At 48.0% G+C, this 18,373-nt stretch overlaps 1 protein-coding gene across 1 annotated transcript; it reads right to left on the reverse strand.

The window, feature by feature from the left end:
* Window positions 1-78: 78 nt before the first annotated feature.
* On the reverse strand, window positions 79-6,956 carry GPATCH3 (G-patch domain containing 3). Its single transcript, XM_040229713.1, has 7 exons — window positions 6,490-6,956; window positions 4,744-5,156; window positions 2,879-3,053; window positions 2,484-2,543; window positions 1,655-1,776; window positions 1,416-1,543; window positions 79-826 (listed from the first exon to the last, which is right to left on the reverse strand). Exons 1-7 carry the CDS (start codon window positions 6,923-6,925, stop codon window positions 610-612), a joined length of 1,551 nt encoding a protein of 516 aa, XP_040085647.1. The 5' UTR covers window positions 6,926-6,956; the 3' UTR covers window positions 79-609.
* Between the last annotated feature and the right edge of the window lie 11,417 nt (window positions 6,957-18,373).

The following is an 18,373-nucleotide window of genomic DNA, read 5'->3' on the forward strand; positions in this document are numbered from 1 at the left end:
GGCCGACTTGGCCCTGCAAGGACTTTTCCGGGGGTTTCCCCACCTTACTCCTGGCCCAAATCCCAAGAGAAAGAGAAATTCGGTAGTTAACTTTTTAATTCTCCCGTTAGGTCACAGACCCGGCACATCTGCGGCAGGTTGTCCGCTGCCCCGGCCCAGCCAGTGAAGGGTAGACACTGGAGCCCGCCCCAAGACTGTCTCTTAGGAGCACGAGCCCTCTCCTCTTCCGTGTCCTTAACCCACCTCTTTCTGGGCTTCATGGTAACCTCCTCCCAGGAAGGTTTTGCTGATAACCTCAGTCAGTCCAGCTTTTCAAGGGGCTGGGGGAGGCAACAGAAGCAAGCCCAAAAAATAGGGACTAGGGTTAGAAGACCAAGGAGGAGGAGTCATTAATTCCTTTCATTAAAGGGAAGTATATAACGGGGGCTTTTTGTAAAAATGTCCCTGAGGTAGACAACCAGAGGCAAGTTCTGAACAAAGCATCCTGAACAACTGTGCAGACTGCTGCTCCCAGAGTTCTCTCTGCCTTCAGTGGAAGATAAGGCTGGGCACAGGGCTGCCACTGGGCAGTTATGAGTGATCCTGATTAAGGGGGAGTCCTTGAACCTGTCACTCAGGCTCTGAGAGGCTGTTCAAGGCACAGCTGGAACTCCTCACAAAAGCCATGTCGGTGCGAAACTTCATGCTGGTGGGTGGCTGGCGACGGAGCAGCGACTCTCCTTGGTCCTGGGGTAGGGGCTCATCATAGATTGTGGAGATGAGCCCCAAGCCAGTTCCACGGGGCCTCTTCGGTTGCCCAAATGGCTGGAGCTTCTCTCCATGGTACCTGAAACAAAAAAAAGGTCTTTCAGTGAGAGGGCTGTTCTCTTACCCCAGTAAAGGGGCTGGGAAAGAACAGGGTAATAGCTACTATGTATTTTCAGCTCAGTCGCTCAGTCGTGTCCTACTCTTTGTGCCCCATGGACTGCAGCATGCCAGGCTTCGTGTCCATCACCAAAAATATCTGGTTTGTCCCAAAGACAGAGCATTGAAATCTCCTGCCCCCTCATCTTATCTGTTGATGGTGCCAGCAACCAGGGGCCTCACATACTGCTTTCATTTTAAATAGTACACAAACTTCAGAACAACTGTTACCACTTTGTGACTTACAGTCACTCCCTAAGAGCAATCATCAAGTGCAAATTCCTCAGACTTGAGGGAATGACTCCCTCAGGAGATTAATCATCCTTAATCAAGCTTGATGACCCAGTCTTGAAAAGACTAGTGCCAGATCTACTTTTTCCTTCTAATTTTGCTTTAAAGTTCAATCCCTGCGGGGTCTCTAGCACCGATCCCAGAACCAGAGGGAAGGGGGAACCAGGGTACAGCTGAAAGGCTCGCTTAGGCTCCCAGGGAAGTCCCTCAGCCATACTCACCCCAATCCACGCTTGCATCTGGGGTGCTGGCCATCATTATCCAGGGCGTCAGGAACACCTGAGCACTGGCTGCCCAGGCCCTGGCCCTCAGCCCAACCCTGCCGTTCCAGCACCTTCCGCCCAATGCCCTGCAGAGGAAAGAGAGAAGACTCAAGACATGGGGCTCCTGTCGGGGCAGGGGAGGGATTGGGGGTAAAGAAAGGAGAGAAAGGGGTCAGTGGGCTGGGCACAATGCTCACCTTGGTATGGCGCTCGAAGGTGCCCACCTGGTGTCTGATCACAGAGCCGGCCTCCTGGCCATCACGGAGCCTCCGTTCCAGACGCATTTGGACAGAGTCTCGGGCGTCTTTGTCTCCACTATCTGAGGAAGCAGAGCCCAGTTTGTCGAAGGGTCTCTCTCAGTAGAAGTAGGGAAAATCAGGTTTCTAGGCCCTCCTCACAAGATTTACATATTCATCTTTATAGTGTGTCATTACTATATTTCTCTCATTAGACTGGGAGCTTGCCAAGAGTAAGAACCATGGCTGTGCCATTTTACAGATGAGGAAAAACTGTGGTGCATAAAAGTCACAGAGCCAAAAAATGAGAGATGGAATTAGGACCCAGGTCTTCACCTCCCACTTTGTAAATCACCCTAGGTCTTTTTTTTTTTTTTTGGCCACATTGCACAGCATGTGGGATCTTAGCTCTTCAACCAGGTATCGAACCCAAGCCCTCTGCACTGGAAACTTGGGAGTCTTAACCACTTGACACCTGGGAGGTCTCAACCCTAGGTGATTCTTGACTCCAGAATCTAAATTCTTAACCATAGCCTGAACTCCTGATCCTCCCACTCTACTCAGGCCTGCCCATCAGAATCAGACCTCCCTGAGGGCTGTGCCCACATGTCCTTCCTCCACACAGAAAGGAAAAAGACACTGCCCACAACCAGCACTTAATGCACTCAACTGATGATCTTTTAAGAGACTCGTGCCCTGTCTCAGACTCTGCTAAGCAGGTCTGGTAAAGTGTCACTGCATGGCCAGGGCACCATTCCATCTCCGAGTACTGCAAGCCCAGGCCCAGTACCTGCTTCGTAGTACACGCTCATGTCCACATCCCAGTCATCAGCTGTCTGTTCATCAAAGTCTGCAGAGAGAAAAACATCAAGCAGAGTGAACCAAGGCCTCTCAGTTCTATCAGTTAAATCTAGACTCAGACACACATTCTAGAACTTGGAGTGTATATTCAAATCTCTCCTCTAGGAGGGTCACTCAGAATTGGGAAGAGGGCATTTTCTCTCCACTCCCCTGACCCACCACCCCTAGAAAGGATGGCTGGTCTCTCAAACACAACAATGTAAGCCTCTTTCCTAGCCCTCTAGTCAGGCTCACCACCAGGGAACCCACCGTGTGGAGCAGAGCGCCCTGAGTGAATGCAGCAGGGACCACCCCTGCCCTTGCCTGGTACTAGCATTACATTACCTCCTTCCTCCTCCTGCCAGAACTGGGCATCGGTATAGAACACCAGGCCGGAGCCGCCCTTCTCCCACTTGAGCTCGATCTCCTCCTCAAAGAGCCGCTCAGAGGTCCGCTCCTGCCCCGTCACGTCCTCATGCAGTGCCTCGTGCCGCTCCCACTCCTCACCCCGGTCATCATCCTGGGAGAAGGTGGAAAGAGGAGACCTGCCTGTCCAGCTACCTGACCTGAGGCCCACAAGTAGGCAGCCTGCTGCACAGGAGGTCCTAGAGATGGGACCTCAGCTCTATTCCTCCCAATTTCTCAGAGAAGCAGCAGGTTTTTGGCCCCTGGGGCCTGACCTGACATCTCTCTACGCCCTGAGTGTTTCTCAACATACTTGGCCACTTCCCCTACTAGTCTTTTTTTTTTTTTTTTAAAGCTGCACCACACAGCAGGTGGGGATCTTAGTTCCCTGACCAGGGACTGAACCTGTGTCCCCTGCACTGGAAGCATTTCCCGGGCGTCCAATCGTAACCATTGGACCTCCAGGAAGTCCCAAGCCTGACTCACTCTTATCGTTGCACTTTTGGTCACGTCACTCTCCCGGCCTCTCTGCCCTGCTCTCCTACCACCACCTCTTCTACACTTGGTTAAATCCTTCTCATTCCTCAAGTGCTATAGCTCACATGAAGTCCCCCACACTGAGGCCCACAGCACTCTCACTGGTCTGTGAACTTCTCAGTGTTAATCAATATACACTGTTAATGCCTTTCTACATTATGTCACAAAGGAAGAAGGGACAAGAACTAATACCTACTGTCTACTGTGTCAGGCCCTTCACATACCTTAGCTCCTTTAATCACCCCAACAACTCTGAATAAATACCATTATTCCCATTCTACAGATAAGGAAACTTCGATTTAGTGAAGCAAAGTAATTTGCCCAAGATGGTACACCAAGAGAGGGGCAGCACCAGCCTGCAAACCCATTCTATACCATGTACCCTTTGCAGATACTTGTTCTTCCTCTTCAGGGAGAATGAAGGCTCTTTGAGGGAAGGAAATGAGTCTTAGAGGGTCTCTAGAATCCTATGCTAGCCCCTGTGTTTACAGCTGCTTGACTGGACTTGTGGAATGATAGAATGACTCCTGGCTTAAAATCCTTAAAATCCTCCTGCCCCACTTAAAATTCCAGGAAGTCTCAGGAATCACTGCTGCAGAGAAGGTGCTGGAGAAAAGGCATTACAGTACCACACTAAGGATGTGGTCCAGATGTGTTAGTAACTCCAAGTGGGGAGCTTTGAAGACATAGATCAATTGCTTTTTACACAAGGTACGCATTAAAAAAAAAGTTTCCCAATAAGTAACAAAATCTCCTGATTCAATGGGTGAACAACGAAATTTGGAGAAAGAGGTAGAAGAAATATCTCTTTCACTGATGAGGTTAGACCGGAGGCTAGCGTTCAATCCAGATTCAAGGTCGGAAAACAGAGGTGACCTCTCAACAACGTGATGAAAGCACACAGAAGTTAGATAAGGAGTGAAGGGGACTGGGTTCACATCCTAGCTCTGCCTCTACTTCCCTAGATGATCGTATCTCTTAGTAGATTTCATCAGTGAAAGAGACCCTCCTCACATTTCTTCTGAAGCAATGAAAAGAAGATGCCTTTGAGAATCTTTGGATAAAAGCTCTGGTCCCTTTTCCCAAAGAAACATATACCTGCACAAGCAAATGCAGTTTTATATTCAATGTCAGGGAGTTCAAAGTCTTTAGAAGCCTCCTGAGGACCCAGGTTTAGAACTCTCGGAATACACAATTGAAGATTGGCACTAGCCACGCGTTTGCCTCTCTAAGCTGCCAGCAAGCACAAGAGGGCTCTCTGTACTCACGTCATCTGAGTGTGTCTCTTCTTCCTCTTCTTCCTCTGGCTCTTCATGGGAGCTGGATGGTATGTCTGCCAAGCAGCTTCCCTGGGCTATTTCCTCACCCTCGGCCGTGTACACAAGCTCTTCTTGCTCCACAGTCTCTGAGTCCTCATAAGTGAAGGGCACATTGCCATAGCGCCGAGAGGAACCTGTCTTGGGGAACTGGAGCTGAAGCTGGGTGATGATCCGAGGGGGTAGGCGGCAGGCCTGGATTAATTCTAAAAAGACCCGCAGGGGAGTGCCAACATTCCCATTGGGCATCAGCACCGGTGGATTCAGCTCTGGCAGCTGCCTCAGGTCAGCCAGTGTGAAGGCTTCACTCTTAGCTTTGTGACTCTGCAGTTCCTTCCGGGTCTTGAAGGGAAAAGAGCCCAAACCTTGGAAAGCAGGGAGAAGAATGGCACTTGAAACCTGAAAGTCTCCAGCCACACGTAAGCCAGAAATTGGACAAGGTTTAAATCCTTTCGCTAATACTGTTTCTCCCTTTCAAACTTTTCCAGAGTCCCTTCCTCTGTTTCCTGACCAGAACCACCTAGTAATTTTATGCCATTTCTCATGACCTCGGTAAGCTCACAGGTTTCTTTCAGATCTGGTTCCTGATGACCTTTTGACTCTCAACTGCCACTAACCCTCACCCATGCACACCCTCATATCATGTGTTCCAATCATATCAAACAATTTAACATGCCCTGAAAGTTTTTGGACTTTCACATCTCTGTATCTCTGTAAATACCATTTACTTTGAATACCATTCTTTCCCACAAACTCCTGTTTATATTTCAAGATCCAGATGAGAAGCCACATTTCCTAATCCTTCTAGGAAATCAGTTTCTCCTCTGTCATCTCACAGCAGAGGGAGATAAAGAGCATAGGCTCTGGAGCAAAATGTCTGATTAATATTGTGACTGTCATCTTGTAACATAACTTTTGCATCCTTCAGTTTCCTCACTTACAAAACGGGTGACAATAGCTCCTGCCTTATAGGATAGTTGTCAGGCGTCAATAAGAAAATGAAAGGCTTAGAACAGTGCCTAATAAGGAAGCGATCAGTAAATGTTAACAATTAGAATGGCATCTCTGTAACAATTATCTTTTTATAAATCTGTGTTCCTTTTTGAATTCGAAGCACAGACTGTGTCCGACTGTTTTCTACATACAAGCTAGAGTCACACTCAGTCTATCAACACAGGCTAGATTTGTTGAATGAATACATTTGAGGGCCCTGCACTGTGGTTCCTGTTTCCATATCAAAGTGATTTCCCAAGAAAATGGGAACAGTCCAAATAAAAAACCTTGTCTCTTCATTTGCATCTTGCCAGAGGAGCCTGGCATGCTGCAATCCATCGGACTGCAAAGAGTTGGAGACTGAGCAACAACTACGTCTTGCCAAGAGAAGACTGGGCGGGGGACAACAGAGAAGGGGCAAGAAAAACAATACTTGACTTCCTTTTCACCCCTCTATGTCAGTGCAAAATCGAAAGGATCTAGGAATAGACTTAACAAATTGGAAAGATCATCTGAATAGGCCTCTGTTTCCCCTCTCTTCCCAAGTTTTTCTACCATGCAAACTAAGCCTGAAACTTTGTCCACAAATTATCTAAACTCTTGAAGAGCCCTAACGAGAGTCCTAACTTATCCTCATCACTCCTCAGGAAAGATGCCTCTGGTCCAGTGCCTGTAGGCCAAGTCTAGTCTCTTTCCCACGGGTACCTGATGCCTCAGTAGGTAACCGAAGTCTGCGGATGAAACAACGACCATGTAACCAAGTCCCCTGAGAATCCAGCCACCGGCGGCCCGAGTACATGCGGAGAAACCTCTGGGCTTGAGCGGCCCCCCGTACAGAGACGACACAGCAGCAGGTGCGGGTCCGGGTAGGGTTAGAGTCCTGAGTTGAGAGAGCACCGGCATCGTTGAGTGAAGTCTGGGCAAGATCCTGGCGGATAGGAGTTGGGGTAGAGTCGCGAGCAGCCTGGGGAGGGGCCCGCTCAGGCCGATGCCGGTAATGGAAACAGAGGAAGCCACAGTCGCGCTGTTCCCGGAACTGGCTAAAGTAGCTCCGAAGCTGGGCTGACCGCAACTCCGAGGGGATACCGCTCACGACTAAATAAACTACCGCCTCCTCTTCGGCCTCGCTGGATACCGCCATCTTGGCTATCACATGATCGGCTGGAACCAACTCTCGCGAGAACATCGCGAGCTGGCGATGAGACGTAGCAATATTGCGTATCCGGTGATCAGTCAGCCGGGCTTGTGGTTATGGAACAAAGAGCTGGGAACGTTCGAACGAAGTGAAGTCGTTCTGTCCTTTTCCCACAGACAGGCAAGTGGTGATGAAAAAAGTCACCCGAGAAGTGGTGTTACAGCGTTCCTTTACAAGAACGCTGCCCTTGCTAAGGCGCTTCAGTCGTGTCCGACTCTGCGACCCCATGGATGGCAGCCCACCAGGCTCCCCTGTCCCAGGCAAGAACACCGGAGTGGGTTGCCATTTCTTTCTCCAATACATGTCAGTCAGTTCAGTTCAGTCGCTCAGTCGTGTCCGACTCTTTGCGACCCCATGAATCGCAGTACGCCAGGCCTCCCTGTCCATCACCAACTCCCGGAGTTCACTCAGATTCACGTCCATCGAGTCCGTGATGCCATCCAGCCATCTCATCCTCTGTCGTCCCCTTCTCCTCCTGCCCCCAATCCCTCCCAGCATCAAAGTCTTTTCCAATGAGTCAACTCTTGACATGAGGTGGCCAAAGTACTGGAGTTTCAGCTTTAGCATCATTCCTTCCAAAGAAATCCCAGGGCTGATCTTCAGAATGGACTGGTTGGATCTCCTTGCAGTCCAAAAGACTCTCAAGTCTTCTCCAACACCACAGCTCAAAAGCATCAATTCTTCAGCGCTCAGCCTTCTTCACAGTCCCAACTCTCACATCCATACATGACTATTGGAAAAACCATAGCCTTGACTAGACGGACCTTAGTCGGCAAAGTAATGTCTCTGTTATTGAATATGCTATCTAGGTTGGTCATAAGTTTTCTTCCAAGGAGTAAGCGTCTTTTAATTTCATGGCTGCAGTCACCATCTGCAGTGATTTTGGAGCCCCCCAAGATAAAGTCTGACACTGTTTCCACTGTTTCCCCATCCATTTCTCATGAAGTGATGGGACCAGATGCCATGATCTTCACATTCTGAATGTTGAGCTTTAAGCCAACTTTTTCACTCTCCTCTTTCACTTTCATCAAGAGGCTTTTTAGTTCCTCTTCACTTTCTACCGTAAGGGTGGTGTCATCTGCATATCTGAGGTTATTGATATTTCTCCCGGCAATCTTGATTCCAGCTTGTGTTTCTTCCAGTCCAGCATTTCTCATGATGTACTCTGCATAGAAGTTAAATAAGCAGGGTGACAATATACAGCCTTGACACACTCCTTTTCCTATTCGGAACCAGTCTGTTGTTCCATGTCCAGGTGGTCTGGTATTCCCATCTCTTGAAGAATTTTCCACAATTTCTTGTGATGCACACAGTCAAAGGCTTTGGCATAGTCAATAAAGCAGAAATAGATGTTTTTCTGGAACTCTCTTGCTTTTTTGATGATCCAGCAGATGTTGGCAATTTGATCTCTGGTTCCTCTGCCTTTTCTAAAACCAGCTTGAACATCAGGAAGTTCACGGTTCAGGTATTAGTGAGGATCAAATCAGAAGTCTGAGGGAGGGACAGTGTTTAAGATTTCCCAAACCTAATTGTAATTATCAGTTTAGAGTGTTTTCCGTCGTTAATCCATTCATTCTTCCAAAACGTATTGGTGAACTCCCACATTTAGAAAATCATTTAGAAAATGATTTGGAAAAAGCATTTAGAAAAAGAGAATCCGGGGCTTCCCTGGTGGCTCAGTTCCCTGTTATTTTCATGATAATGGGGAGCTGCGAATATGAGAGGGCTTTCTGTCCTTATTTTCATTATTCATCTTTGTACGTCTTTCACATAGTAGATGCTTAGGGAAAGCTGGTTGGTTGTTGGAGGCCTTGCTGCTATTGGAAAGGATCAAGAAATGATCCCTCCCAGGGATCCTGCAACACGGGAGACCTGGGTTTGATCCCTGGGTTGGGAAGATCCCTAGGAGAAGGGAATGGCTACCCACTCCAGTACTGGGCTCCCCTGGCGATTCAGATGGTAAAGAATCTGCCTGCAATGCAGGAGACCTAGGTTCTATCCCTGGGTCGGGAAGATCACCTGGAGGAGGTCATGGCAACCCACTCCAGTACTCTTGCCTGGAGAATCCATCCCATCGCCAGAGAAGCCTGGCGGGCTGCAGTCCGTAGGGTCGCACAGAGTCAGACACGACTGAAGCAACTAAAGGCAATCCAATTGAAAAGTGGGTGGGAGACCTTTCACAGAAGAGAAACATCTAATTAATAATGAAAGATACTCAATTTCATTTCATCAAGGAAATGTAATGAGACCCACTTCATAGCCAGCAGATTGGCAAACATTTTAAAATCCCCAAATCCTCTCTTAAATCCTGAAGAAGTAGAGCAACTGGAGCTTCCTTACGCTGTTAAAAGTGTAAACTGGTACCACTGCTTTGGAAAACAGTTTGGCATTACTCTGTAAAAGTGGAACTCCACATATGTTTCGACTCAGAAATTCCGCTTCTAGTTATATGTTTTGTTTTTTAAAATCACTCATTTATTTGGCTGCCCTGGGTCATCATTGCCATGCGCAGTCTTTCTCCAGTTGTGGTGTGCGGGCTTCTCATCACAGGGCCTTCTCTTGTGGAGCACAGGCTCTAGGTGCGTGGGCTTCAGTGGCTGAGTTGCCTGGGCCCAGCTGCCCTGAAGCATGTGGAATCTTCCCAGGCCAGGAATTTAAACCTGTGTCCCCTGCTTTGGCAGGCAGATTCATATGCCCTGTACCACCAGGGAAGTTCTCTAGTTATACATTTTAAAGAAATTCTTGCGTGTGTTTATCCGGAGAGGTAGTGACAATGTTGAACCTTGCTCAAGCCCTGTGATCCTGGAAAACAGTGAAAGTTAAGAAACCCCCTCCACCCTTTTGTGTTCTGGAACCAACTTACTGCAAAGAGACAACCTTCCTTTTATGACTTAGATAAAACTCATGAGTGCCTTCTTGTTTACCTATGGCAAGGCTGGATACAGACTACAAATTTCAATTCTTTGCCTCATAAATGCTTAGATGAACTGCTTTTCCCCACAGATCAATAAAAACAAAATGTTTTAGTTTAGCTTCTCTCCTTCCTCCAGGTCCATGAACTTCGCACTGTGTTCCTCTCCCCAAGCTTGAGCTGCGTGCAATTCCTCCTTAACAGCCCCCTTGCCCCCGAAGAATAGTCTGGGTTCAGAGTAAAGCATTTTCTGACCTACTGTCCCATATGTCATTCCCAGTCATCCCGCTTCATCACACTAAGTTCTTTCTAGCCTTATTTACTCCTCCCTTGAGAGAGATGAGAATACCAGACCACCTGACCTGCCTCTTGAGAAATCTGTATGCAGGTCAGGAAGCAACAGTTAGAACTGGACATGGAACAACAGACTGGTTCCAAATAGGAAAAGGAGTGTGTCAAGGCTGTATATTGTCACCCTGCTTATTTAACTTCTATGCAGAGTACATCATGAGAAACGCTGGACTGGAAGAAACACAAGCTGGAATCAAGATTGCCGGGAGAAATATCAATAACTCCAGGAAATGTCAACCCACTCCAATGTTCTTGCCTGGAGAATCCCAGGGACGGGGGAGCCTGGTGGGCTGCCGTCTATGGGCTCACACAGAGTCAGACATGACTGAAGCGACTTAGCAGCAGCAGCAGCAGCAGCAGATATGCAAATGACACCACCATTATGGCAGAATGTGAAGAGGAACTAAAAAGCCTCTTGATGAAAGTGAAAGAGGAGAGTGAAAAAGTTGGCTTAAAGCTCAACATTCAGAATGTGAAGATCATGGCATCCGGTCCCATCACTTCATGGGAAATAGATGGGAAACAGTGGAAACAGTGTCAGACTTTATTTTTTTGGGCTCCAAATCACTGCAGATGGTGACTGCAGCCATGAAATTAAAAGACGCTTACTCCTTGGAAGAAAACTTATGACCAACCTAGATAGCATATTCAAAAGCAGGGACATTACTTTGCCGGCTAAGGTCCATCTAGTCAAGGCTATGGTTTTTCCAATAGTCATATATGGATGTGAGAGTTGGACTGTGAAGAAGGCTGAGTGCCGAAGAACTGATGCTTTTGAACTGTGGTGTTGGAGAAGACTCTTGAGAGTCTCTTGGACTGCAAGGAGATCCAACCAGTCCATTCTGAAGGAGATCAGCCCTGGGATTTCTTTGGAAGGAATGATGCTAAAGCTGAAACTCCAGTACTTTGGCCACCTCATGTCAAGAGTTGACTCACTGGAAAAGACTTTGATGCTGGGAGGGATTGGGGGCAGGAGGAGAAGGGGACGACAGAGGATGAGATGGCTGGATGGCATCACTGACGCGATGGCCATGAATCTGAGTGAACTCCGGGAGTTGGTGATGGACAGGGAGGCCTGGTGTGCTGCGATTCATGGGGTCGCAAAGAGTCGGACACGACTGAGCGACTGGACTGAACTGATGAAATAAAAACTCTTTGCCTGACCCTTGAGGCACGTGTGGATCTTATGGTTAGAGCTTCTCTTTGCAATAGCTTCCCTGTGTCTATTACAGTAATTCTTTTCCTTTCTTGCAATAACTGTTACAAATAAAATCTCTCCTTCCTTAGTCCAGGTTTCTTTTTATTTGACAGTATATATGAATTCATAGCTGCAGTGTTCGTAAGAGCAAAAACTGGCATTTAGTGCTAATAATTTCAGGTGTATGATATTGAATGAAAATAAGCAAGTCAGAAAGCACAGAATATTCCACTTATATAAAGTTCAAAAAGTACAAATCAAAAACATTTTTTAAGGATACATATGTAAGTATGCTTTAAGATCATGAAGAAAAGAAAGTTCCCTGGTGGCCTGGTAGGTTAGGATTCTGGGCTTTCATTGCCAGGGCCTGAGTTCCATGTGAGATGCTGCAAGCCACATGGTATGGCCAAAAATTCAATCCTTAGCTAGCTATGTGGCTTTGGGCAAGTTACTTAACTTCTCTGAACCTAAATTTCCTCATCTACTGGATAGGAAAATTACTGCCTCCCCTTGGAGGATTGTGGTGAGAATGTAATGTCATCATGCAAGCCTAGCATAAATGCCTAGCATACAGTGGTGGTGGTGGTTTAGTTGCTAAATCGTGTCCTACTCTGGCAACAGCATGGACTGTAGCCCACCAGGCTCCTCTATCCATGGGAGTTCCCAGACAAGAATATCGGATACATTTAGCCCTCCTTAAAAGTTACCTGTTATTTTCATGATAATGGGGAGCTGCAGATATGAGAGGGCTTTCTGTTCTTATTTTCAGTATTCACCTTTGTACGCCTTTCACATAGTAGATGCTTAGGGAAAGCTGGTTGGCTGTTGGAGGACCCGCTGCCTTTGGAAGGGATCAAGAAACGATCCTTCCCAGGGATCCTGCAATGTGGGATACCTGGGTTTGATCCTTGGGTTGGGAAGATCCCCTGAAGAGGGGTATGGCAACCCACTCCAGTATTGTTGGGATTCTCTGGCAGCTCAGCTGGTAAAGAATCTGCCTGGAATGCAGGATACTCCAGTTTGATTCCTGGGTTGGGAAAATCCACTGGAGAAGGGATAGACTACCCACCCCTGTATTCTTGGGCTTCCCTGGTGGCTCAGCTGGTAAAGAATCCACCTGCAATGCGGGAGACTTGTGTTCGATCCCTGGGTTGGAAAGATCCCCTGGAGGAGGGAATGGGCTACCCACTCCAGTATTCTGACCTGGAGAATTCCTTGGACTGTATAGTCCATGGGGTTGCAAATAGTCAGACACGACTGAACAACTTTCACTTTCTTAGAAAACTAGCATGATCTACTCAAGTTGAGCACTCATTTTGTAACTCCATAATTCCGATTCTTATTATATAGCACCAGTTCTGCAAACATCTGTGTACCAAAATGTGTGCAAGAATAATACTAGCAATATTATTTGATGGACCAAATGTTCTTCAGTAGTATAATGGATAAATAAATTGTAGTATAATGGAATACTTTACAACAATGAAAATGAATAGGTTACTGCTACATAGAGCATAGAATGGCTCTCAGATACAATATCAAGTAAAAAAAGACAAACACAAGAGTACATGCTGTACAATTCCACTTATATAAAATTTGGGTTTCCCTGGTGGCCCAGTGGTTAGGAATTCACCTTGCAGTGCAGGGAACACCAGTTTGATCCCTGGTCCGGGAAGATCCCACGTGCCTTGGGGCCACTAAGCCCATGTACCACAACCACTGAGCCTGAGTGCCACAGCTACTGAAGCCTGCACGCCCTAGAGGCTGTGCTCTGCGACAAGAGAAGCTGCTGCAATAAGAAGCCTGAGCACACAGCTAGAGAGCAGCCCCCACTTGCCTCAACTAGAGAAAGCCCATGCATAGCAACGAAGACCCAGTGCAGCCAAAAATAGAAATAAGTAAATTGGAAAAAAAAGTTTTTAAAGTTTAAGGTGAGCAATCTCGTTTATCATGTTGGAAATCAGGGGTTAGTGACACCCTTTGGGCAGGAGGGAGAGAGAGTGATGGGAAGGGTTTCTGGGGCATTGCCAGTGTTCTATTTCCTGCTCTGGGTGGTGATTACAAGGTTGTATTCATTTCATAATAATTCACCAAGTTATACAGGTCTGATTTGCATACTTTATATTACACAGAAAATGTTTAGTTAAAACTATCTTTTTTAAATATCCAAAAATTGAAAAGTAAGTGTTATACAGTAAACAGTGTGTGCCAAAATAAAGATGGTATGCTCTGGAAAAGTTGTTAGATGACCCAAGAAGTTATGCACTTATGATTACACACAATTGTTATTTGTGGGATGAAATTCCCAAGAGCTCGAATGGTGCTCAATATGTAGTAGATTCTCAGTAAATCATCACTGATGGAATGAATATTCCTGGCACTAACATGGGGATGTGCTGTTGAGTGTAGCTGAGGACTCTTTCCAGGAGAAATTGGCCACTTCCCTGGGGGAAGAAGCAGGCCAGATTTCTCACCAAAAACTTAAACCCAAAAGTAACCAAGACAGTACTTTCACTCTCATTCTGCCTTACAGTGAAGTGAGGAGAGGAAAGAGTCTAGGTGCTGTTATTTATTCTCCACTTGATCATCTCTGACTTTTAAAGACTCATGATAGCATAGTGTTTAAGGGCGTAGGACCTGTGGATTTCCCTGGTGGTGTAGTGGATAAGAAGCCGCATGCCAGTGCAGGGAACATGGGTTTGATCCCTGGTCCAGGAAGATCCCTCATGCCTCAGAGCAGCTAAGCCCGTGCATCACAACTGCTGAAGCGTTCACGCTGTAAGGCCCACGAGCCACAACTAATGAGCCCCTGTGCTGCAGCCACTGAAGCCCAAGCACCTAGAGCCCAGGCTCCACAGCAAGAGAAGCCACTGCGATGGGAAGCCCAGGAATCGCAGCTAGAGGGTAGCCCCCACACTCCACAACTAGAGAAAGCCCACGCACAGCAACGAAGACCCAGAGCGGCCAAAAATAGTTAATCAATTTTAAAAAGGAGCACAGGACCTAAATCATAACCATCTGAGTTCAAATCCTGACCCTACTACTATTAACTCTGTAACCTTGAGTAAGTTATCTAACTTCTAGGTGCTTCAATTTCTCCATCCATGTAATGGAGATAATGATAGTACTTCCAGCATTGAGTTGTAAGAATTAAATAACATAATCGATGTAATGTGTGTAGAGCATCGCTCTCCATAACTGTTTAACAGCTCCCCAGAATGACTTGCCAGGAGTGAGGGGTTCCCTTTGTTAACTCTGATTCCCTGACACCTTAACCTTGTTGCCTCCACCAGTTTCACTGGATGGCTTTTCTCTGCTGCCTTGTTCTGTGACATGCTTGCTTTTCAACTCTCCAGGATCCTCTGGTGCTCTTGGGTCTCCTGGGAACCAGTTGCCCCAGACCACTGGCAGTGAGTGGAACACTCTTGGGCTCTGACACCTCTGTGCCTTTGCACCTGTTGTTCCGTCTGTCTAGAATGCCCACCCCCTTGGCTTGCCTGGCAACGCCCTATTCAATCTCTTTAGGTCACAGTGGTCACCACCTGGCTGAAGAATTTTTCCCAAATCCATGCAGATTGGCGCAGTGAATCCACCTTCCAGAGCAGAAGATGCAAGAGACTCGGGTTCGATCCTTGGGTCAGGAAGATCCCCTGGAGTAGGAAATGACAACCTGATCCAGTGTTCTTGCCTGGAATGTTCCATGGACAGAGAATCCTGGCAGTCCATGGAGTCGTAAAGAGTTGGACATGACTGAGTGAGCACTTACACGCACATTTCTAAGCCCCTGTTGCCTGTTGGATGTCCCTCAATCACAGTTCAGATCACTCTGTGTTGCAATTACTCGTGCGTCTTTCTCTGCTGTAGATAGGATATTCAGTGAAGGCAGGGACTGTATCTTATTTATCCTGTGCTCCTCAGCATCTAGCACTGGGTCTGGTACAAGTGGACATAGAGAAAGATGTTGAAAATGGCAGGAATGGATGGATGGATAGTGGGCACTGGCTTTTGCTGGCATCATAGGTTCTAGGCTATGTGACTTGTTTCAAGGCCAGGGAGTGTCAGCACAGGGCACGGGACATGTCAGCAGCCTGACTGCTTAATAAGCAATAATGATTTGGCTAATGAAGGTAGAAATAATGATGATAATCAAATCACCTGAGGCTGACCCAGAGCCATACCCATTCTCCTGCTTCCTAGTGAGTCATCCCTGGCTGGGCCTGAGGATAGGAATCAGACTGAGAGACAGTAAACAGTGGCTGAGCTGGCTCTAGACAGTCTGATCCTGGCCATGACTCACTCCAGCCCGTGCTGCTGGCCAGAGCCTGGCCTCCACAGTCACATAGTTCAAATCCCAGCACAGAGGGTGATCACTGCAGATCCCGAGTAAGTTGCAGACCCTGTCTAAGCCTGTTTCTTCCTCTGCCCTCTCTGAGGGATGTGACACTATTCCTGCTCTTAAGATATCCATAGTGAAGGCCCAGTGCCCCACCTTCGGAAACCCTGCAGTCTCATGGAGAAAGCCTTACTGCGTTTATCAAGCTGTATCATAATTTACTTCTTTAGTTTTGCTCTGTCTTTATGTTCATCTAGAAGGCTCGGTTAAGGTACAGGGAGTGACTCAAGAGACACAGACAAGAAATAGACAGAAGTGTGGCTCCCCAATCATGTGGAGGGATAGGAAAGAAATTTGCAAAGGAACCAGGTAGGCTAGTAAGGAAAGCTATTTGGATGATGGAAACATTAGGTAAATTGAGGGAAATGGCCGGGGTGGATAGCAGAGAAGAGTGCTGTCTAATGGCTCCTCAGCATTGGAGTTGGGGTGGGGGGGCGGTGGCGGGTGAGAGGCAGGAAGAACTCAGCCTGAGAGTTCAGAGAGGTGCTTAGTGAAGGGACATAAAAGACAGAATGGCCCCAGACCCCTGAACCTGCTGGAACTGGCTCCCATGGGGAGATGAGCCTCTCCTCTCTCTTCTTTAGCTGTGGCATGCAGGAGCCTTAGCTGGGGCACGTAAACTCTTGGTTCCCCAACCTGAGAGCAAATCCATGCCCCCTGCAGTGAAGCACAGAATCTTAACCACTGGGAAACCAGGGAAGTCCCGAAGGTATATGCTCTTGAAAGAGTTGCCTCATCCATCTTCCAGGTGAGATGAGCCCAAGGGGTGGGAGGGAGGCAGGGCTGGGAGGGGTGCCTGGGGCTGAGGTCTGGATCTGGGGTTCTGGTGGAGGGGAGGAGGGTGGAGAGATGTAAGGCTTGCTCCTGGTCTCTAGAGGATGTCTCTATTTAAGGGTTATGATTAGTCCTGGCTGGGGGTGGTTGTTGAGCAGGACATGGCCTTTCTGACGGTGGATGTTGGGGTCACCGTGGGAAAAGGGAGTGACTGAGGCCCTAATGCTGTTCAGAGCAGTTTGGCCTGGACTTGTAGCTTCTGGGTAGACCCTGGAGGTGAGCGGGCACAGGTCTCCCTATGCTGGGGGCCACTGATCTTTTCACTGTGACACACAGAAGATGGTGAGCATGCCCTGGTGTGCCCCATTCATTTGCAGAGTTGGCGTAGGTGTGAACATCTGGCTTGGGAGAGTCTCTCCTTTCCCTGAACGTGTTTGCCGTGTGTCACTGGGTGAGTGTATCTGGGCCGTGCATTTCTGTGATGTGTGTGCGCTGATGGAAGGTCTGTTTTGTGGGTCAATGTAGGCAACGTCTGAGTTGTTCAACTTGGTGTGTGTGTAGGCCTGAGTTTCGCATGTGTCTTCACTGTGGGGCCTGAGCCGTGAGTTTTGGACTCATTCTGGTGTCTTGAGTGGTAGGTGGGTGATTGGATAAGGGACGGGGCACCCTTGCTGCTAGCACGGGGTGCCCATAATGGGTCCATGGCCTATTTGGTTGTGGTCTATTTCCCTGGGGCCTTAGGGAGAGGTCTGAGTGATGACTCCTAGACTGTTGTCTCTGAGTGAATGACCTCTTGTAGAGTAATCATTAACTTGGCCCCCCGTGAGAAGAATCCAGACTGTGGTGGTGAGGGGGTGGGGCCTGGTCAGGTCAGGCCTCATTGCTGGAGAAAGAGCGAGGCCAGAAACGGGGGTCCTATAGGCGTGTGTGTTGCTATCATCTTCTCCTGCCCATCCTGCAGGTCACTGACCCTGACCTGGGTGATGTTCAAAATATTTAATGAACAGTGAGGCACAGACATTGACCAATCAGAATAGACACAAGCCATGCTCTGAATGGAGCAGCCCTGGAAGCCATGGCTGTGCCAAGCATTGCCTGTCTAGGTGCTGGACAGGAGGATGGGTACCAGGAGAAGGACGAGCACTGAGGGGCAGTGGGAGGGAATGCAGGGGGCCTCCAGGCAGTGGCTGTGAGCCAGCTGCCTTGGAAGTGCGTTTCAGACTTTAACAGCTGGTGCGGCAGCTAAACCTCGGTCTGCCCTGGCTTCCAAGCAGCCCCCAGGTCAGCCCTAACTGCCCTTGCCCTCTCCCATTAGGAGAACAGGGGACCACTCCCCTTCTATCTGCTGAAAGAATAGGGAAAGTTCAGTTCAGTTCAGTCGCTCAGTCGTGTCCGACTCTTTGTAACCCCATGGCCTGCAGCACGCCAGGCCTCCTGTCCATCACCAACTCCCGGAGTTTATTCAAACTCATGTCCACTGAGTCGGTGATGCCACAGGGGAAGTGGATGATCCCACATGACAGAGATTCCCGTAAACTGTTTCAATTTGGAAATGGGCTGCTTCGTTTTCCTTACTGGTGACTCTTAGTGAGGTGAGAGGGAGGCTGGGGCAGGAGCAGAGGGAGGCATCAGCAGGGGATTTGAGGAACAGGGAGGGACACTCCTACCCCTTGATATAAGAGCAAGGATGTGTGGGGTCCTGAACTGATACTAACTCCTGGATCAGATCCACGTAAAATAAATCTCACCGCCAGAAACGAAATCACC

The sequence above is a fragment of the Oryx dammah genome, unplaced genomic scaffold, assembly GCF_014754425.2.
Source record: "Oryx dammah isolate SB20612 unplaced genomic scaffold, SCBI_Odam_1.1 HiC_scaffold_27, whole genome shotgun sequence".
Classification (NCBI taxonomy): Eukaryota; Metazoa; Chordata; class Mammalia; order Artiodactyla; family Bovidae; genus Oryx; species Oryx dammah.

Coding starts and splice junctions, on each gene's coding strand:
- GPATCH3 (XM_040229713.1), bottom strand. CDS start 6,925: ATGGCGGTATCCAGCGAGGCCGAAGAGGAGGCGGTAGTTTATTTAGTC. Junction 3,054..4,743: donor AAGAGACACACTCAGATGAC/GTGAGTACAGAG, acceptor ACCTTCTCCCAG/GATGATGACCGGGGTGAGGA. Junction 827..1,415: donor AGATGCAAGCGTGGATTGGG/GTGAGTATGGCT, acceptor TTTTTGTTTCAG/GTACCATGGAGAGAAGCTCC.